Source organism: Cynocephalus volans, chromosome 3, assembly GCF_027409185.1.
Source record: "Cynocephalus volans isolate mCynVol1 chromosome 3, mCynVol1.pri, whole genome shotgun sequence".
NCBI lineage: Eukaryota > Metazoa > Chordata > Mammalia > Dermoptera > Cynocephalidae > Cynocephalus > Cynocephalus volans.
In genome coordinates, this window is record NC_084462.1 from 60,215,804 (window position 1) to 60,239,142 (window position 23,339).

Genomic DNA, 23,339 nt, shown 5'->3' on the forward strand with positions numbered 1-23,339 from the left:
GAGGCGGTGCCGAGAAGGGTCTTGAAGGCCCAGCTGATAGACAAGGGTTGCAGAAGACACATCCCAGCCCAGCCCAGTGCGCACAGAGTGGGGAGACGTCTGGCTAGGGAGGCGGAGACTCAACAGAAACCACACACCCTGTGGGGTCGCCACTGCGTGATCCAACAGCCTGTTCCAGAGCGCACGGAACAGGGAGTAGTCCTGCATGGGAAGTGGAAGCTCAGCAGAGACCACCCACCCTGCGGTACTGCCCCGTGATCCAGCAGCAGCCCAGCAGAGTCCAAGCTGACCAGAGAGGTGGCTCCCCGGAGAGGCCCAAGACCCGAGGCAACCACACACACAAGGCACTAGAAGCCAACTGAGCAGTCACGGAGGTAGCCATACCAAATTGGCAACCACAGCAACATCTTAGTTAGTCAATAGTCTCAAACCGGTGGACTGTGAAACCCCCTGCCACAATGAATAAACATCAAAAAAAAGATACCAGAACAACTCAAGAAAGTACACCACCAAAAGTTAATAAATCTCAAAGTCTTGATCCCATAGAACAAGAAGCCCTTGAAATGACTGACAAGGAATTTCGAGTGATAATTCTAAGGAAACTGAATGAGATACAAGAAAACTCAGCTAGACATCATGATGAAACGAGGAAAAGTATACAGGACCTGAAAGAGGAAATGTACAAGGAAATCAATGTCCTGAAAAAAAATGTAGCAGAACTTGCTGAACTGAAGAATATTCAGTGAAATAAAAAACACAACGGAGAGTTTAACCAGCAGGCTTGTCGAAGTTGAAGAGAGAACCTCTGAACTTGAAGATGGGCTGTTTGAAATAATACAAGCAGAAAAAAAAAAAAGAAAAAAGAATCAAAGACATTGAAGAAAATCTGAGAGAGATATCAGATAACCTTAAGTGCTCAAATATCCGAGTCATGGGTATTCCAGAAGGGGAGGAAAATGGAGATTGCATTGAAAACATATTCAACAAAATAGTGGCAGAAAATTTCCCAGGTATAGGAAAAATCACAGATCTTCAGATCCAGGAAGCTCAACGATCTCCAAATGTATTCAACCCAAAAAGGCCTTCTCCAAGACATGTCATAGTCAAAATGGCAAAACTCAGAGACAAAGAGAGAATCTTAAAAGCTGCGAGAGAGAAGCGTCAAATCACCTATAAGGGAGCCCCAATCAGGCTAACATCAGACTTTTCATCACAAACCCCAAAAGCTAGAAAGGAATGGGATGATATTTTCAAAATACTAAAAGACAAAGATTGCCAGCCAAGAATACTCTACCCTGCAAGGCTATCCTTCCGAAATGAAGGGCAAATAGTATATTTCTCAGACAAACAAAAACTGCGGGAGTTCACTACCACATGACCACCCTTACAAGAAATCCTCAAGGGAGTACTGGGTTTGGTTCCTGAAAAATAACTACCACTGCCATAAAAACCCAAGAAAAATCAAAACCCACTAGTATAATAAAAATGGCATTCATGAAGAGAAAATAAACAAACAAAAATGCTATCTACAACCTAAGGAACCAACAAACAGAAACCAAACAGTAAATCAGAAAGCAAGGAACAAAAGACACCTAAGACAACCAAACAACCAACAAAATGCTAGGAATAAATCAACACCTTTCAATAACAACTCTTAATGTAAAAGGCTTAAATTCCCCAATCAAAAGACACAGACTGGCTGACTGGATCAAAAAGGAGGACCCAACTATATGCTGCCTGCAAGAGACCCACCTCACCCATAAAGATTCACACAGACTAAGAGTGAAAGGATGGAAAAAGATTTACCATGCAAACAGAAAAGAAAAACGAGCTGGAGTAGCTATTCTTATATCTGACAAAATAGACTTTAAACTAAAAACCATAAATAGAGACAATGAGGGACACTACTTAATGATAAAAGGACTGATCCATCAAGAAGACATAACAATCATAAATATGTACGCACCCAATGTTGGAGCAGCCAGATTAATAAAACAAACTCTATTAGACCTAAAGAAGGAAATAGACACTAATACCATAATAGCAGGGGACCTGAACACCCCACTGTCGATATTAGACAGATCATCTAGGCAAAGAATCAGTAGAGAAACACAGGATCTAAACAAGACTCTAGACCAATTGGAATTGGCAGATATCTACAGAATAGTCCATCCAACAACCTCAGAATATTCATTCTTCACATCAGCACATGGATCATTCTCCAGGATAGATCACATATTAGGTCACAAATCAAGTCTCAATAAATTCGAAAAAATTGGAATTATCCCATGTATTTTCTCAGACCACAATGGACTAAAACTAGAAATTAATAACAAACGAAACTCTGGAAACTATACAAACACATGGAAATTAAACAGCATTCTACTTAATGACATATGGGTCCAAGAAGAAATCAAGCAGGAAATCAAAAAATTTATTGAAACTAATGAAAACAATGATACATCATACCAAAACCTGTCGGATACTGCAAAAGCAGTACTAAGGGGGAAATTTATTGCATTCAGTGCTCACCTCAGAAGAATGGAAAGATGGCAAGTGAACAACCTAACACTTCACCTTAAAGAACTAGAAAAACAAGAACAATCCAAACCTAAAGTTAGCAGACGGAAAGAAATCATTAAAATCAGAGCAGAACTGAATGAAATTGAAACCCAAAAAACAATACAAAAGATCATGAATCAAAAAAAAAAAAGAAAAGAAATACTTAGGCATGAATCTAACAAAACGTGTTCAGAACTTGTATGCTGCAAACCACAAAAACACTAATGAAATAAATCAAAGATTGTCTAAATGAATACAGGGACATACCATGTTCATTGATGGGAAAGTTCAGCATAGTGAAAATCAATTCTCCACAAATTGATATACAGGTTTAATGCAACTCCTAAAAAAATCCAAGCAAGATTTCTTGTAGGTATAGACAAAATTCTTTTACAATTTATATGAAAATGCAAAGGGACTAGAATAGCTAAAATGACTTTGGAAATGAAGAATAAGTTGGGAGGAATCAGTCTACTCAGTTTGACGATTTATCATATAGCTTCAATAATCAACACTGTGTGGTTTTGGCAGAGGGGTATGTACATAGAATAGAAAATCCAGAAATAGGCCAACCTAAATATGCTGAACTAATTTATGACAAAAGTACAACAGCAGTACGATGGAGGAAAAATAGCCTTTTCAACAAATGGTGTTGCAGTAATTCTGCACAGGTGAGAAAAGAGAAGCTCAGCCTGAGTCTCACACCTTATACAAAAATTAACTCAAAACGTAAAATGTACAATTATAAAACTTTTAGAAAAAACAGAAGAAAAAGTGGCATTGAAGGTGAAAGGAAACTGAGCATGGCTATAAAAGAGCCACATGAGGGATCCTTGTGGTGACAGAAATATTCTGTATCTTAACTGCATCAGTGCCAATAACCTAATTGTGATATTATGCTATAGTTTTGCAAGATGTTACCATTGGGAAAAATTGAGTAAAAGGTACCCAGATATCTCTGTATCATTTTCTTACAACTTTATGTAAATCTACAATAATCTCAAAATGAAATGTTCAGTTAAAATGACTACTTAAAAATTGCATTTCATATGCCAACAAATAGCAATTCGAAAATAGAATTATTAAAGAGATAACATTTGCATTAGAAAACAAAGAATGCCTAGGAACTAATCCAATGGAAGGTATGTAAGCCCTTTCTGAAGAAAATGACAGAACTTACTGAAAGACATTAAATAAGGCCTGAATAACTGCGACATGTGTCTATAAAAATGGAAGACTTAATAGGTGTCAGTTCTCCCCCAAGTTTATCTATAAATTTAATGTAGTACTAACCAAAATATTAAGTGCTTATTAGAACACTACTAGCTTAACCTTAAATTTTTATCAAGAAGCAAAGAGCCTCACCTAAATAAACATATCTAAATAAGCACAAGGAGGAAGAAAGTTTTGTAGAAGAAAACAATACTTGTTTTAAAATATAGTCATTAAGACAGTAGCATACTGGCATAAGGATAAAAAATTGACCAATGGAATAGAATAGGGAGCCTAGAAACAACCTAAAGTCCATAAGAGGAAAGTTGAATTGTGACAGAACTACTCTAGATCTATGTAGAAAAATTGACATTTGAATACAGGGTGTTGGGACAATTGGTTAACCAAGTGGAAAAATTGTAATGCATCCTTCGCAAACATCAATTTGAGGTGGATTAAAAACATAAATACAAAAGACAAAACTATAAAATGTTTATAATGCAACAGAAAAGAAAAGACCATATAATAGAATATGTTTATTACTTTAGAAAAGAATAAAATTTTAAAATAAGACAAAAAAGCACAAGCACAAGCACAAGCTATAAATGAGATGATTGATAAATCACACATTAAAATTAAGAACTTCTACTCATCAATTAAAAGAGTAAAATGACAAGTCAAAACCTGGGAAAAGATAGGGAAAGCCAGGAAAAGAAAAAGACCAGCAACCCAAAATAAAAATTAAAAAAGGTTTGGATGGGCATACCACCTAAGAGGAAATTCAAAATTTGTATGAACATATGAAAATATGTGCAAACTTATTAGTCATCAGGGAAATGCAAATTACAACTAAAACTGGAAACAATTTAATAGCCCCCAGACTGAAAAAATTTAAAACCTGATGATATCAAGAAATTTACACCTGCTGATAAAAGGGTAGATTGGTACAACCACTTCAGAAAATAATTTGGCTTTATATAGTACAAATGAAGATGCTCATATCCTATGATTCACCAATTCCACACCTAGATTTATATTCTATTGAAACTTGCACAGATGCCCCAGGAGGCATGTACAAGAATGTCCATAGCAGTACAGTCTGTAATTTGTAGGAGGAAAAAAAGGAAATATTCCAAATGTCTATCAATAGTAAAATGGATAAATAAATTGTGTGGTGTTCACACAACGGAATACCATAGAGCAGTTGTAATCAATGAACTACAACAAAATGAAATAACATGAATGAATTTCTGGGCCATAATGTGGAGTAACAGAAGCAAGTCTGCTAAAGAGGAACCACACTGCAATTGCATTTATAGTATGTTTGAACATAAGCAGAACTGAAACATCCAGTTCCAGGACAAGATGGCATAGATTCACTTTTTTTCTCCATGCTAAATACAACTAAATACCCTAAAAATTATTCAACAAGCAACAGTGAAAGGATTCTGAACATTAGAAAGAATTGGCAGGGACATCCGGATTTGAGGAACAACAATGTGGTAAGTTTCCTGGGTCTTCTCTCTATCTACTGTATACCCCACACTAGAGACTGGAGAGCCCTGCAACCCAGAACTGCCAACAGGAAAAGACAAGAAAAATGAACAAGAGATGCCTGTTCTCTCTGGCCTGGCTAAAATACTAGGAAAGGGGGAAGACCCACAAAGACTCTATCCCCACCTCTGCTCCACGATCAGGACCAGTGCATGGTCTGATATGCCTGCTTCAGCAGTGGCATAGTCCCAGGCTAAGGCAGCCCCCCATCCATCACTGAGGCATAAGCAGTTTGTCCTGTCCACCTGCAGGGGCAGTATCAGCTGAGTGCTTCATTTTCCTGCCCTCCACCTACTGGCAAAAGAGGCCTAGGCCCTGCAGCTTCTGCCCATCCCCCACCCCCACCCCGAGCAGCAGATGGTCATCTAGTGTTACCAGGCAGTTCTTTCCATCACAGTAGGCAGAACTGCAGGGATTGAGTGAGCCTTCCAGTAGTGCCAGAAAAAATGAAGCAGACCAGATATACCATTACAAGGTCTCTGGAAACGAGAATATCATTACAGCAAAAGCCCACAAGCACAGGCCAGAACGACAGGATAACCCTAAACAGAGTGGCTGCCTGCTGAACAGCAGATTTAAACAGATCAAAAGTCTCCTAATGTCATAATCAAAATGTCCAATATACAATTGAAAGTCACTTATAATATCAAGAACTGGGAATCCACAATTCTATTGAGAAATGACAACCAACTGATGCCAAATCTGAGATGAATCAGATGCTGGAATCATCGAACAAGGATTTTAAAGCAGCCATCACAAGAATGAGTCAAAGATTATTTACAAATTATCTTGAAACAAACAAAAACTTATAAAATATCAAAAGAAATAGAAGTTTTTGAAAAGAAACAAATGGAAGTTATGGAAGTGAATGCAATAAACCAAAAGAAATCAGCACCAAGATACATCATAATTAAAGTTCTGAAAACTAAAAAAAAAAAGAAACAGTTATTTAAAAACAACCAGAAAGAAATGACACCTTATCTATAAAGAAACACCAGTTCAAATGACTGCAGATTTTACATCTGAAAACATGGAGGGCAGAAGGACACAACATTTTTCAAGTGCAGAAAAATTCATGTCAACCATAAATCTCATGTCTGTTGAAACTACCTTTAAGGAATAAAGGGAAAATAAATATATTCTCAGATGAATGAAAACTAGGAGAATTTGTTGTTAGCAGAGCTACCTTTAATGAATGGCTAAAGGAAGCTCTCCAAATAGAAAGAAAATGATAAAATAGCTGGAACCTTCAGAAAGGAAAGAAGAGCACTAGAATGAGAAAAAGTAACAGTAAACATAATAGACCATCTCTCCCCTTATGGGTATCTTTAATTATATTTTATGGTTGAAGCAAAAGTTATTGATATCACCTGATATGATGCTCCATGGATATAGAGGAAATACTTAAGACAATGATATTTAGGAAATGAGGAGAGTAAAGGGACCTAAATGTAAGTTAACATTTCTACATTTTACTGAAAAAGGTAAAATGTCAGTACCAATAGGCTGTGTGATATGGTAATATATACAGCAGCCACTATGAAAGCTGTAAAAGTGATATACTCGAAAGCATTATAAATGAATCAAAGTGGAACTCTAAAAAATGTTTAAGTAATCCACAGAACAGCAAGAGAAAAGAAATAGAGGAACAAAAGATAGAGGCAACACATAAGACAAATAACAAAATAACAGACTTAAGGCCTAACATATCAATTATTACTTTAAATGTAAATGGTCTAAATACATCAATTAAAATACAGAGATTGGCAGAGTGGATAAAAATTAAAAGTGACCTACGTGCTTTTACATATAGTTAAAATATCAACATAGAAACAGAAGTTTTTGAAGTTTTGATGTTATAAGAAACTCACTTGAAATGTAATGATATGGGTAAGTTGAAAGTAAAAGGATTAAAAAAAGATATGCAAACATGAATCAAAAATAAGGAGAACTAAATAATACATCATTCAGGTATACAAACTGATGTGGTAAACTATAAAGAAAAGCAAGGGAATGATACACCCAAAATTAAGGATAGTGGTTACTTCTGAGTAGAGTGGAAATGGAATAACATCAGGTAGAGAAACTAAAAGCACCTCAAAGTTAATGGTAAGGTTTGTTTCTTAAAGTTCATGATTGACATATGGGTACATAGGGCATCTTTATTTTTTACAGTATGTATACATTTATAGATTTAGTTTTATACTCAATATTTAATAAAATATTGTTAAATATTTTCAAATAATAAATTATGATACTTCCATGTCATGGATAGAAACTCATACAGCCTTAAACATCTTTCTAGACATTCTCCTAAGCTGGTGGTGGCAACACAAATTGATATAGTAAATTCCTCCTACCTACAGCTAGCACCCAGAATTCATTCTTTGGTGGAAAAATGTATAATTTTTTATTGTTTTTTGTTTCAAGTATGGATGGTAGAAACCAGGGGTGCAGGATAAGGGGAGTACCAGGAAAAGCTTTATGACGGATGTCCCCTGAAGCTGAGCCTTAGAGGATGACTAAGGTTGGGTTCATGAAGATGAAGATAAGGAAGGTATTCTAGGCAGAGGGAGCAGCAGGGGCAAAGGCTTAGAGGCAGTAATCAGTGGCTTGTATGCAAAGAACAGGGAGAAGCCCAGGTGGGTTGTAATGTACATATGAAGGGCCATATTGACAAATAGAGTTGGAAAGGTATGTGGTTTACTAATTCTTTCCAATGTTCTTTGTTCTCCTGCTTTCTACCAAAACCCCTCTTCACTAACCAAATGGTACCCAGAACCAATGAGACTCAAAAGACCAACATATAAAACTAGCTTCCAGGAAAATAGCTGCAAAAGTCTTCTGGCAGTAGAAACAGCAACTAGAAGTCACGTGGAATTTGGGAGACAGTCAGCAAGTGAGCATTAATCATACCTGTGGGCAGCCCCTCCCCATTTCCTGCACACGGACCACCCTTACCTCCCTCTCCACCCTCCCACACTCTTAGGGGATGCGGCTGGCTCCATGGGAGTCCTGGAGTCCCATGCTTCCCTCTCAGTGGCTGCTCTCAGCATCCACAGCTGTTCTGCTGTGGTAGGAAGAGGCAAGCAGCCAAAGGATCGGGTTTCCCACTTGCCAAGGAAGCCTGGGCCTCAAAGCCACAGGCTGAACTGCTCACAGGCAGCAAAATGAAGGAACTTGTCTGCTCCGAGAGGGCCTTGACCACCCTCCCTCCACCCAGAGCACATGCCAGAGATGCAGACAGTTTATCTGACCTCATCATATCCTGAGTCACACTGCATGAGTGGTGACTTTGTCTAACCAATATTTTGAATTTGTAAAGAAAAGCAGGATTTTCCACACTATGGAAGCCATTCCAGTGTGGATCAAAGTATTTTCATCCTTTCAGGGGCTCTGGAGGGGGACCTCCCACACGTCTGGTCTCATCTGTCCTTCTCCCAGAAGACTGTCCAGTGACTCAAGACCTTAGCCAGTGGGAACACCCAAAGCAATGCCCAGTATAAATCCATGTGTTGGCTCAAAAAACCAATGCAAGTTAGGGCCATGCCAATGGACTCTCTGCCTTGAGGGTGGCCTCATTATGCCCATTTATACAACCATTCTTCCCACAAATATACAAAGCCTTACTATGGGCCAGTTCCCAGTCTCACTGAGTTCCATGTCCCACAGTGACATAAAAAGAGTACCAGCTCTAGAATGAGTAAACATAGGGCTCCAGGCCTATTTGATGATCTAGTAATATTCAACTAGAGAGAAACAGAGAAACAAATGCAGGTGGGAGGCATCAGATTCCATCAGGGGGGCTTATGTCCCCAACCCCATCTCTCCCCTGGGTCTAGTTTATCAAGACAAATGACACCACTGGGGTGCACAGCTCTAGGCTAAAGGGACATCAGGGTGGCTATTTGCTGGGAGTGGGGCAGTGATTCAAGAATTGTCAGTGTCCATATGCTTGCATGTAGGGACCCTGTGGTGATGGACAGTGCTGGGAGTGGCAAGAGGAAGAAGATCATAGTCAGTGGCCAAGAGCTGAGAAACAGCTCTCCCTGCCTTCCAGTGCAGAACTCTGAGGAGTGAAGGAACTTACAAATTTGGCCATCCAATGATTTGTTGGTGGACAGTAGATATTATTTGTCAAGGTAGTATGGTAGAACATATATTTTTAACCTGTTTTTACCTTGATTTATAATATTTAGACATTTAGCATGTGGGTCTCATGTGTCCTGTTACCTCAGGTCCTGTCCATATTACAGGCAGGTCTGCTTCAGGCAGAAGAAAGTGATCTCAGTGAGAAACACAGAAATGCGGGAAGGAATCAAGAATAATGGAAAGGGGGAACATGTCAAGTAATGCAAATGAATATTGACTCTATTGAATCATCATAATAATAACATTCTGGCATTTTTAAATATATGTAGAATTAGAATGTGTGACAATAACATCAAAAATAGTGGGCAGGTATAAAGGAAGTGTGTGTTCTAAGGTCTTAGCATTGTCTGAAAACTGGTAAAAGGTAAAATTTATGTGAGACTAATACATTAAGAACATATGTTGTATATTTTAATGATTAAAATAATAGTAAAAAATAACTAACAAGATAATCAAAGAGAAAATGCGGTAATAAAAATATATTAATCCAAAAGAGTGCAAAAAGAGAGAAAAAAACAATATAAAACTCTTGGGACAACCAGAAATTAAATAATCAGGGAGTAGCTATAGATCCAAACACATCTGAAATTTTGTTGAATATAAATGGTGTCAATACCCACAATTACAAAACAAAGATTGTAAAATGGAAGAAAAATAATCTAATTAAATACTACTTGCACAACATTTTCTTTAACTATGTGAATATAGGTTGAGGGTAAAGGGAGGAAAAAAGATATACCACTAGCCAAAAGACAGTAGGTGAAGCTATATTAATAACAAATAATTTTTTCAGAAAAATCATCACTAGACAAAAAAGGGATATTTCAAAACTAAAAGCGTGTTGATCTACCAGGAAAATATAAAAAGTTATAAAAGTCTATGCACACAAACTATACCTTCAAAATATATAAAGCAAAAATGGACAGAACTAAAAGGAGAAATAGATAAATTTACAATCATAATAGGAGACTTAGCACATTTCTTTCAGTAACTAATAGAGATGAAATTGATAAAGATAAAAAAGATCTGGAAATCATGGTTATCAAGCTTGTTCTAATAGACAAATATAGAACACTGCATCCAACAACTATATATATGTATATATATCAACAAATTTCCAATGATTAAAATCATTCACAATATGTTCTCTTCTTTAACTACAGAACAATTAATCTAGGAGTCAATAATCAAGACAGAGAGAGAAAGAAAGAAGACACAATATTAAATTCAATATTTCATTCATAGGAATATTCAATATTTCATTCATAGGAATGAAAAATCACTATGGTTTCTACTAATTCTAAAAAGTAATAAGTACACACACACACACACAAATGAGTATAACTGGCAAAATCTGAATAAAATCAGTGGATCGTATCAATATCAGTATGCTGGTGTAATATTATACTAGAGTTTTGTAAAATGTTATTACCTTTGGGGAAAGCCTTTGGGAAAGGGTGCACAGGATTTCTTTCTACTACTCTTTACAACTTCATGTAAATCTACAATTACCTCAATAAAATTTTAATAAAAATATAATAAGTTTTATCAACAACTTCATGCTAATAAATTTGGAAATTCAGATGAAACAAATTTCCAGAACTAAAATGCATCTTACCAAAACTGATACCAGAAATAGTTAAAAATCTAAATAGTCCTGTATCTTAAATAGATTCAATGGTAAATTAAAACCTTTCCACAAAAAAATCTCAAGGCCCAGATGGCTCATTAGTGAATTCTTCCAACCATTTTTAAAAGTATAGGACCAATATTAGGCAGACTATTCCAGAAAATAGAAAAGAAAACATTTTCTAACTCATTTTAGAAGGTTAAAATACCTATAATATGAAAACCAGACATTACAAAAAGAAAATTTAAGATTAATCTCTCTCACAAACACAAATGACAATAGTCAGTAACAAAATATTAGCATGTCAAATCCAGAGTTATATTAAAAGGATGATACGGGTATATCATAACTAAGTTGGGTTTATTCCAGGAATGTGAGGCTGTTTAACATTCAAAAAAGTCAGTCAATGTAATTCACCACATTAACAAGAATAAAGTAGAAAAATTCATATGTTAATCTCAATAAATGCAGAAAAAATCATTTTATAAAACTCAACAACAATCCTAGGGAAAAAATAAAATCTCTTTGCCAACTGTGAGTAGAGGGAAACTTCCTTAATCCAATAAGTAGTATCTACAAAAAAACTACAGCAAAACCATACTTATTTATATAATAATAATAAAACTTTCCCCTTGAGATCAGAAATAAAGCAAGAGTGCCTGCTATCACCACTCCATTCAGTATTGTACTGTAGACCGTAGCCAGTGAAATAGAGGGGAAAAAAGTATAAAAATTGGAAAGGGAAAAATAAAGCTATGATTCAAAAATGGCAGATAATGATTGGGTATGCTGAAAATAAACCAAAAAAATCTACAGCAAAACTTTGGAGAAATGTATCATGCGGATTGGTTGGAAGATTCAATATTATAAAGATGTCAGTTCTCTTTAAATTGGTCTACAGAATCAATGCATTTCCAAGAAGAATCCCAACAGAATAGCCACGTCTGTCTGAAGAACAACAGAGAACTTTCGTGACCAGATATCAAAAAACTTATTGTAAAGCTACAGTCATTAAAACTGTATGGTGTTAGTGCAAGGACAGAAAAAAATAAAAGACCAAGGGATCAGAATGGAGAAACCAGAAATATAGATAGATAGACAGACAGACAGATAGATAAAGACTTATAAAAGATGATACTACTTTGCAGTGAGTTAAGACAGCTTTTCCAAAAAATGGTGCTGAGTTGATTGGATATCCTTATAGGAAAAAAGTTAGCCCCTACCTCACAACATACAAAAATCGATTTCATATGAATTAAAGATCCAAATGTCAAAGGTAAAACAACAAAGCTAGAAGAAACATAATAAAATATTTTTATGACCTCGGGGTACACAATAATTTCTTCAAAAGGGATCCTTTGTAAATCTGGGGCCAGGCTGGACTCATGGGGTTGTTGAAATGTCTACCTCTCGCCCCACCACCTCCTTCGTCTCCCCACCCTCCCCTGTCTCCCTCTGCATTTTCACATCCTCTCTACCTGCACACCCCACGTCCTGACTCCCTGCTAATGCTCCAGGAAAACACTACAAGTATACTGAGCTCTTTCCTCCACAGATATACTGAGCTTCCTGGAGTGGTGGAAAGGAGAGATTTCTGCTTGGCCTGAGTTCATTAACTTGTTTCTGAGGCTGCTGAGATTTCACAGTAATTTAGGTGGACTCATTCCTCTTGGGGGATGCTCCGTAATGAAGGTCGTAAATCCTATTACTGTTGAATACTCTAAGGAAATGAAAGGTTACCTAGAAGTCTCTTTTTAGGATAGAATTCTCCTACCACTCATCTTCTGCATGGATCCTTTTCTTAAAAAAACTGAACAAGCAAAGCCATAGTTTGGGAGAGAGGACAAGGACAGGATTAATTATGCTTACACCTGTCCCCTCTCTAAGTGCAAGTTCCCTGAGGTAACATCACCAAATTTGTTTCTATATCCCCAGAGAATAGCTCATAAGAGGTGCTTGCCAATGTCTGAAGAAACAGAAAGAAAGGAATGAGGAAGAAAGGGAACAAAAGAGAGAGAGGGAAGAGAAAAAAGAGAAAGAGTTGGGTGAGCTTCAGTCCCACCTGGCTGAGCTTCCTTCTCTTTGGCATTAATATCCTACTTAAATGGAATTTTAAAATACTCTTTCCATTAAAAAAAAAAAAAAAGACAATGGATCTGGAGTAGCAAGTGAGTCTGCTTGTTTCTTCCTTTCAAAGTTCTGGGTCTGATAAATTGAGTTCTTTTTGTTTGTAAATTTAGGACGGCTGGCTTTTAACTTTCTTCCATTTGAATCTATCCCCAGGGATCTAGAAGCTTCTCTAAAAGAAACTGCCTCATCAGTACCTTAATGCACGGGACAGATTCAAATGCTTTCTTCCTACCTTCCAATTCCATGCATCCGTGCCCAGATTTGGCACATCCTCAAGCAGTCATTTACTCAGTCCTGGTTGTGCCAGGCACAATCTGTCCAATGAGATTGTTTTGTTTTGTTTTTTTAAAAGCTGGCTGTTTATATAACTTCCTCATCTCTAATTTTTATATGAGGCGTTTCTAGAGAAGAGGCTGATGTCACAGGGCCTCATTCCAGATGTTGTTTTGAAATTAGGGTAACCATGGCATTGCTGGAGGCTGAGGAGTCTGTCTGGGCCAACTGAGTCACCCCTGGGTACAGGGCCACCCTGGCAAGGGGAGGCAGGAAGGGAGGCTGCCTAGGGAAGGGACTAGAGTGTCCCCGAGAGGAGGGAGAAGTGGTTTATGTATGTGTCACTGAGTGCTCTGAGGTTACTCCAGAGAGGATATTGGGTCCAACTGTTACCTTTGACCTCTCTGACTTGGCACCTTTTATTATGGGACCTTCTCAGACAATGGAAACCCTCACTTGCTTAGAATTCATTATTGGATTTTCAAGGATCACCTATGTTCCTTAAAAAGCAACAAAAGGTCTCGAGTTCTGAACTAGACAATACCCCTCTCTGCCGTCCCAGTTCATCCTGGTCTCAAACTCGACTCCACTGTGCACATCACTCCCTCGTCCACCCCCAGCAAACTCTTTCCAGCCTCTGAGACCCTGCTCATGTCCCTCTGCCCATTCCCGCCACTCACCACCATCTGGACTTCTTTAATGGAATATCTTGTTTTCAACAGTCACCTCCTCCAAGACACCCCTCTCCAAATTGAGTTGCAAGTCCCTCCTCAGTGGGCCCATGATTTTCCTGGTATATCCAGTCCCCTGCCCTGACCACATTTGAAACAGGTGTGATCTGGTTTGTCCCTGTCTCCATCATGAGCCTATGAACATCATTAAAGCTACAGTTCTTGCACACTGCCTGGCACATTAAAGGCACCTGATATGGACTGTGTCCCCTAAGATTTAAGTATTAGTAATTTGATCCCCACTGTGACTGGTAAGAAGGTGGGAAATCTATTATGGTAATTGAAGGGTGGGGCCTTGAAGAGGTGATTAGATTCTGAGGACCACGTGGATTAAAAATGGTGGTCAGGGCAGTGGTTCTGAGGGCTTTAAAGCACATGAGAGATTAGTCTCTCTCTACTTTGCCATTTTCTACCATGTGAGACCCCTTGGTGGGTCACTGTTGCCACCAAGACCCTCACCAGATGTGTTCCCTGGACTTTGGACTTCCCAGCCTCTAAAACTGTAAGCAACAAATTTTGTTTCCTTTATAAATCACCCAGTTTCACATATTTATGTTATAAGCAACAGAAACAGACTGATATAGCACTTCAACAAATGCTATTGAATTCATCATTTACTTAATTACTTAGAATCCGTGTCCCCATAGAAATAGTAATAATAACATTTAATCAGGCAATTACTATGTGCATTGTACTCTTTTAGGTGGATTTTCTAATGTAAATTCCTACCAATTTATCCTGATAAAGGCCATATGAAGTACATATTATTGTTAACATTCTCCATTTAACAGGTGAGAAAATTGAGGCACAGAGAGGTAAAGTGAATTGCCTAGGATTACACAGCTAGTAAATGGGAAAGTTAGAATCCAACCCGTGCAGCCAGACTAATGAGCCCACACCCCTGTACCATACTTAGCCCAGAAATACTAATAATGCTGCTATGGCCATCTTCCTTTCAGGGTTTTGGGAGACAATGAAATAAGAGCTATGAAAGTAATTTTTAAACCAAGGTATAGTGACATGTGAATCACAAAGAGTTGAAAAAGGTGAAGTTTGTCTTTTACCTTCTCCTGGGTCCCTCCCCTGTGCCCACTCCCATCAGGCCATCCAGCTTTCCCCAGGTCTCCAGCCTCCTGCTGCTGCTGGTGCAAGAACAGAGGCCCAGACCCGCTTGCCTGTGCCCACTGGCCCCAGCATAAGCACTCAGGCTTCCTCATCTCCACCTCCATGCTCATGCAGTTCTCTTCACCTGGAATTCTCTCCTACCTGCCCCTGCTTAGTAAAATCACGTGTCCTTTGGGAAATAACTCACCTTTTACCTGATCATTTTCCAGCCCCTACTGTTCCCCATGTTAGGACACAGCACCTCCTCTCCCCTGAGTTGCTGAGGCCAAAACTTGCAGTTAAAGATGACTTCTCTCTTTCTCTCACATTCTACTACCTTCCACCAACAAGTCATGTTGGCTTTACCTAGAACATAAATCCCTACCCTGGCTATTCTTGGCATCTCTACCACCACCACCTCAGTCCAAGCTACATCACTTCCAGCCTGAGTTATTGCTGCGGCCCCTAACTGGTCCCCTACACACCCTTCTCTGCTCAGCGGTCAGTGCTCCTTCTAAAACACTGGTTGGATCATGTCACTCCCCTGTTCACAACCCTCCAATGGCTTCCCATCCTTCTCAGAATAAAATTCCAAGTCCTTGCAACAGTCCTTGCTCTGCCCCGGGCTACCACCTAGAATTTGTCCTCTGCCACCCTCCCCTCTCCTCTCCATGCCACACATTCTGGTCTCTTCAACACTCTTTTCTTCTTGTCTCTGCACGTGCTGTTCCCTCTGCCTGCAATGCCCTTCCCCCACTGGTCACATAACTCACTCCTTTGCTTCATTCAGGCCCTTGCCCAAAAGTCATGTCTTTCAAGAAGGCTTCATAATCACCTTTTCAAAAAGGATGATAATCCCTTCTCATCACTCTGTAGCCCCTTATCCTGCTTGCTGTTTCTCCATAGCCCTTCCCAATTTAATATATCATATATTAAGTTGCAAATATCTGTGTCTCTCAACCAGCATAACAGCTGTATAAGGGCAGGGACTGAGTCTGTTTTGCTCCCTTCCTAGAACAGTGCCTAGCACAGACAGGTGCTCCATAAATATTTATTGAAATAAGGAAGGAAGGATCCCACCCCCAGAGACATGTTCCCTTCTTTCCTTGAGCCTCCTGCAGTCCTCCTATACCCCTCTAGGAGTGCAGGTTTTACTGTATGTCTAATGATTGTTTTGAGGGCAGCTACTGTATCTCCACAGAGCCTGGCACGTAACAGGTGCTCAGGAAATGCCTGTGCCATTAAATAGAAGCAAGTGAATAATTTATTCTAGGAGCCTTCTGGGATTTTGAAATGATTTTTGAATTTCATTTATCTGAGCTCTAACCTACATAAATTCACATTGTCATTAACAAATTTGATGTTCAGTTGGTGGACTGTATATTTTTCATATCATTCATGGCAAACAAGGAGCCTGGCCAGTCTCCACCAAACCCATCGTGCTGCTGGCTTCTCCTTCTACCCTATTAGGTGAGTTCAGGATGTATCAATAGAAGTCACATCCTGGGTGATGGAGCAGCCCTGGCTGCATGGAGTCATTAAAGATGCTGTTGTGTCTGGAGATTGCTGGGGCTATCCCCACTGTGGGGCCTGACCCCCTTACGTGTTATATAATATTACTTTCGTGATGCTGTTTACTGTATACATGTTAAGAAGTGATTTTCTTTCCCTCCTGAAGGGAGCAAGTCGCACAAAGGTGCTAGATCCACCCAAGGACCCTGCAACACTTTTTCCCTTTGCTGCTTGCAGCCGCATGCCTGCCCGGTAGAGCTCAGCAGGAGGTGTTCAGGGAGAAAAACCTCAGGGTTGGCCCATCACTTACTGAGCAGTGCTGACCCCACAGTTCAGGGCCATTTTGACTCCTTGAGAAATCCCACATTTGATGGGAGGAAACTTGACAGGGAATAATTTGAGAGTAAAATCCTTTCTAATCTGTCTGGATCTCATGGTACCCTGCAATTTCCATCTCATTATGATGACAAAAATTGAAACATCATCTAACAGAAAAGAAAACATTCTGAATTTTGGCAGGTCACCAAACACTACTTAGTTCTGCTCCCCCCCACCCCCATTTATGGCTCCACTTGCCACCTTCAGCACCTATACTTATGTTAAATCTGGCAGAGGACACCTGGAAAATGTTCAGAGTGAGCATTCGGGAAGCAAACTCACCATCCTGTTCTGCCTACCCTGCCTCCCATAAAGCCTCCTCCTCTGGCCAGGCCCTAGAAGTCTGTTTTGATATGTCTTCAAGACAGGTGTGATTTGATCTGCCCAAAAGTACCTGTCTGGACCTGAGAACTTCCCAGTATATTGACTACTGCACTTGGCATTTTCCATCAGGGATCTAGGCTCAGTTTGCCTTGCACTGACATAGTGTCTCACTGCATCTCTCAAGCAAGAGTTCAACTGAGCCTGATTCACTACTATGCTCATTGAAATAGTTCCAGCGGACCCTGCCTCAACTTTTTCCTTGCTATTATTCAGAATTAGAACTCTGTAGCTTCCTGGCTTTTGAATAAATGGATTCAAAGACTTTAATTCCTAGCACCAGAAGCCAACCGCAGGCTCCTTCAGCCCCTGGGCATACCTTCATGAAGAACATCCTCCTACAGTTCTTGCCTCGATCACTCCCAGCTGCCTGGAGTTGAGCAGCTTCTGAGGCCAGTGCTAGATCAGGAATGCTGCTGGGCCCAGTCTCCGATGTGTCTGCCAGCTGCACAGATGAGTGGAAAATTCCCTCCTTGTCCTGGGCCAGGGAAATTTCAAAGGGATCAGGATATTTCTCATCAGGACTAGAGCCATCATCACTGGTCCTAGCATTGCAGAGGATCAGGGACCTGGAGATGGACCGGAATTTTGCAGATTTTCTGCTCTTTCCAGAACGGCTATGTGACTCCATCCTCAGAGAGGAAGTAAAGCTGCCTTTCTTCCTTTCCTGATCTCTGGCCCTCGGTTGACGGGTGGCGACTGGACTGGGCTTAGCTGCCACTTCATGAGTCCCTGGAGGAAAGAGGAAATGGAAGAAGCAGTGTGACTTTGTGCTGATCAGTGGAGCTGGACACAATTACCGGAACTGAGCCAGGGGTAGCCAATGCCCATGAAGCAAGACAGATGAGTAGATCGTCCTTCAGGGTCACTGTCCCTTGCAGGTTGCTGGCCAAATGGGGCTTAGTCAACCCAAGTGGCTAACACTGTCTTCACTCCTGTGCTCATGGAGACTTAGCCCTACAGCCTCTCGTCTAAACCTTTATTCTATAGACAATGAAACTGAGGCACAGAGAGGGGAAATATAAACCCAAGGCGCAGAGAGGGGAAATATAAACCCAAGGCGCTAGCATAAGAGCCGGCAATCAGAGTCACAGGAGCGAGTTTAGGAATCAGAAAGACCAGTGCTTTGAGAGATTTTTAAACTTGGAAGCCATTATTCAAACAGAGGTTTATGGGGAACTTCAGCCCATAGAGCAGACCAAAGACAGGTAAAGGGAGGACTAAGCTCCACCTGCCTGGTCCCCTTTTACTACCCTTGGGAACTCCTGTAGCATCTTCAGAGAAACCTTAGAATCCATGGAGCTCAGCCTAAAGACCACTTATGGCCTTCTTATGTCCTCCATTCACAGATGGAGGGCCAAGACTAGGTAGGTGGGGAATCTTGCCCAGCACCCACCTGCCAGGGTTGACGTGAGTGTAGGGGAAAGTGAAGACTGCAAGTGCCTGCCAAAGGACTTAGCAGGTATCAGGCCCTTGCAAACACGTGTGCCCTTCCTTGGGCACAAGGTCACCCAGTGGCCAGCATCACAGCCAAGCCTGGGCTCCTGCTGCTCACCTATCCCCCTGTGGATCAAATTCTCACAGCCTCATGGATCAGAGCCTGGCTTCCTACATCAGGACAACAGCACCATGTTCAGCTTAGCCCAGCCCAGCCCAGCTTCACCAAGAGGTGCCTCCCAGGGATTCAATTTCCATGAGGCAGGTGGCGAAAGGGTCTTGATGCTGCATCCAAAGAAGTTCTGACTCAGGCCCAAGCCACAAAACAAGCCTATTGCCAGAACAACAAATTGTGGGATGCTCTTGGCCCATTGGTACTGCTGTTTGTGCACATCCGGTATCGAATAAGGAAAAGCAGAGAGCTTCCAACACTTTATTACGTAAAAACCCTTTCACATATCCCCAAAAGAGAATTTCTTTTTAAAAGAAGACTGAGTTTTTCAACACCCAAGTTGCACAAATTTATTGTTTTCTGTATTAGCTTTTTAATTTTATCAATTTATTCACCAACCATCCACAGCAATCAACAGCAACAAATTAAAATGAATGAATGAATAAATATTTGAAAGCCTGCAATACATCAAGCACTGTACTTGATGCCTTAGTATAAACCAACTCAGTGTTTGTCTGTATCATTAAGCACCCTCTTGTCAATATCCCAAAGTCCTGTACTCTCTGTCTTTCCATCTCGAATGATAGCAAAACCCCTACCTGAGATAAATCCAACTCTCTACTGAATTCATGCCTGATTGCAGATTTCTGAGCCTTGTAGGAAACACTCACTCCTGAACAGATTGGTACCATGAAACACTCACGACCACCAACTGGGCCTCCAGTTCTTGCCAACAATGATACTGTGTTGACATAATTAGCCTGATCACACATTCTCAACAATATCTACTTCAAAACTTCACTACAGTGTACCAGGCATTGTTCTAATTGTTTTACCATTTAGTTCTCATAAACTCTATTGTAGGCCACAGCAATATCCTCATTTTAAAGAAGAGATGACTGAGACACAGAGACGTTAAGCAACTTTCTCAGGATCACACAGCTAGGACTCAGTGAAAGCAGGAATGAAGCCATGAAGTCTGGCTCTGGAGCCTGCAGCCCTTACCTGGCTCCATACTGCCGTTGACTACCGCCTCTCTCGCCCTTAGCCTCAGTCCCTCTCTCTGTGCTGGATGTTTAGCATCAGAATGTAAACAAACTCAAATCTTTTCTGTCTTTTAAAAACTGTGTGTGGACCCCATATCTTCCCCCTGCTACTTGTCTTTCTTTGTCCCCGTCTGTCTTCTTGAGCAAATGTTCTACACTCTGCTTTCTCTCCTCATGCTTGCCCCCTCTTCAAGCCTCAGCCTACAGAGTCTGCTTCCTTCCCCTAAAGCCACTGAAACTATTTTATCAGTTCTGCCTTTGACATGTCCCAAAGCCATGAACCCAACCAAAGTCCAAGAGCATGATCTGCTTGGTTAAAACCTGCTTCATTTGGAGAGGATTTGTTAACCAGTGTATCAATGCTCGGATCTATCGGCTGAAGAATACATCAAGTTCAAGCTTTTAGGGCAGTTTTTCCCTCCTCATTACTCGCCTTTACTTCCAGGTGTCACCTTTCAAATCCGAATTGTAAGTGCTCTTCTTCTGCTGCTGTCCCCCACACAGGAGTTCCTTTGCATTCTGCCAATTCAGCCTCTCAGAACTAGTGACTCCAATGTCACTATAAATATTAATATATCGAAACCTCTTTCCATCTTGATCAGTCTCATTAGGACTCTCCATAGTTCAGCTGGGACTTGTGGAGAAGGTCGCGGCCAGCGCTGGTCCATCAGGCATTTGAAAGATAACCAGGACGAGTATTGTATTAAAATTTTTCTGGGCATTTGCTGGTTCTAAGCAGGGAGAATATAAATATGGAGTTGCTGAAGGCCACCATGTAGAGAGAGCTGCCTGAGAGTGAAGGCAACACAGAAGGTACAGCACTCATAGGGACAGAGAGAGAGGTGTTGAGAAAGAAGAGAGAAAGGAAGGGGAACAGAGAGGAAAGTGAGAGGAACTGAGTCCAGTTATCATATGATCACCCAGATCCAGCCATGCCTGAAGCCACATTGATCTATTCAGTTATGTAAACCAATAGCTTCCTCCTTTTGCTTTAAAAAAAAAAAATCCTCCTGGAATAGTAGTTCTCTCTGATGCTGCTGGCATAAGGCATGGAAAACAGTGACATCCAAGGCCCAAGAAGGTTTTTATTAGAATTGTCTCTATCCCACCCCAAGCCTAAGAGAGGAGCCAGTCACCTCCAGTCAAGACATGAACTCTCCCTTCCCTCTGCACCCACCTCAGTGCTGGGCTCTGGCATAACAGTCTCTTGCATTGATCCACCAAGCATTGCCACAGTCTGCAGGGATTTGTAAAATGCAAACCCAATTCCCCTTCTCCTCCATATTCTCTCCCAACCTACGATAACAGTCCGAGCAATGGCAAGGTCACTCACTGGGCATTTTCCAGGACAAAAAACATTTGGAGACCTTTGGGGCCAGGTGCAAGGCTGTCTACTTCCCTAAGTGGTGGAAAAGTTGGCTGCATGTAAGATTTAGGAGAGCAGAGGGATCAAATTCCTTAGTGGAAACTATGCTAATCCCAGTAGACCATTTGCAGGAGTGTCTGATGAGTACTGTCAGTTTTTAAAAATAAGCTTTTCCAGAGGGAAGCACCACTCCTCATGGCCCGGGCTGTCCTGTAGGCTGGCAGGACCATGAGATGGGTGGCTGGTGGGGCACTGGGGGCAAGGCATTGACTCTGCAGATAGGAGCAAAGACAGTCTTTGAAACAAGCCTTGTTATTATGGAAAATGTAAACAAAGGAAGAGAACAATTGTAAAAGAGCTGTAGTAAAGAAGTCAGCGTTGGACTGCTGCAGGGGACGGCGTTCCCTCCAGGCCTGGCACAGACAGAGAGAAAGAGAGAGGAGAGAGAGAGAATAATTGAAAACACAGCGCCGTGGTCACGTGGTTCAGCTTAGCTTCGGCAATTGTGCTCAGGACATTGGAACCAGCTATTGCTCCCTAATGGAACCAAATGTCAGCAGAGCTTGGGGGCAAGCCCGTGCCATTCCTCCATTGTGGCTGTCCTCGAAAGGCCGCAAATAATGAGCTATCCCTTCTTTGACCCCAGATGCCAGGAACACTTGCCAAACTCTTGCCAGATTTTCTCTGTTCCTGGTGGGTCCTCTACTAGACTGCCTTGTGGGTCTTCTCCAGAGACTTCTCCAGGAAGCACCACAAAGGTCTCCAACATGGTTCAGCTAATGGATCAGAGGCTTTCACTTTTCTGCAGAAAAATTCAGAAGATCTGCTTTTCCCCAGAAAACTGCTCTCCTACCCCGGGAGCCTTCCCCCAACCCCCCAACTGCGATAGTATTTGCTCTTTAGTTAGATCTTCCAAAGAACACAGGGGCTGGAAGGGGTCTTATCATCTCATACACAAGGAGATTGTGCCATAAAGAGGGATAAAGACAGACTCAGCATCACTGTTACCCAGTACGTGTTTTGACCATGGTTGAGCTGTCATCTATATAGGAAATGCAAAACCTAAAGGATAGAGCTGAATTGCAAAAAAACAAAAAACAAAAACAAACAAACAAAAAAAAAGCTGGTTCCTTCCCTTTAAAGGAGTTTGAAAAACATCCAGAGAGTTAGTTTGCTTGGGGGTGGGATCAGTAAGTCCATCAGCCCTCCCTGCCTCCCTCCCTTCTCTCCTTCCTCCTTCTTTCCTTCCTTTTCATTTTTCTCACTCTGCGAGCACTTGTTGAGGAACTGTTACGTGCCTGTCATTATGCAAGGCAAAGCCAACCTACTGAAGGAAAGGCCACAGGATTTCCATCTGGAGAAAATACACTTAATTCACTGGAGAACTTTGAGGGAGTAAATAACCATATGGAGGAAGGAGAACTAGTTGATAAAATGTGTTTTAAATTTCTGAATTCTCCGACAGTGTCCTATATCAAAGGCACTTAAAGTTTGGTCATTCCAGCCCGGGGGGGTATTTTCTGTCTTGAGCTGAAGAGTGACTCAGTGATAAGAAATGAAGGGAAGAAATGTCTGGTTCCTGGTCTTTCTGAAAGAGTGTCTTTAATAGGATTCCATGAGACCTGCAGCTGGGACTGGTTCTCTGTATGTCTCTACACATTGTACACAGGACTAGACAGACATACGACACAGCACCTCT

The 23,339-nt window shown here is 40.8% G+C and overlaps 1 protein-coding gene across 1 annotated transcript in view; it reads right to left on the bottom strand.

Annotated features, from left to right (window-relative positions):
* IL16 (interleukin 16) overlaps positions 1–18,265 on the bottom strand; it is a 79,686-nt gene extending 61,421 nt beyond the window's left edge. Inside the window, exon 1 of the mRNA XM_063090560.1 lies at positions 17,939–18,265. Coding sequence (XP_062946630.1) covers positions 17,939–18,250 — 312 coding nt within the window. The 5' untranslated portion in view covers positions 18,251–18,265. The remainder of the gene's footprint in view (positions 1–17,938) is intronic.
* Between the last annotated feature and the right edge of the window lie 5,074 nt (positions 18,266–23,339).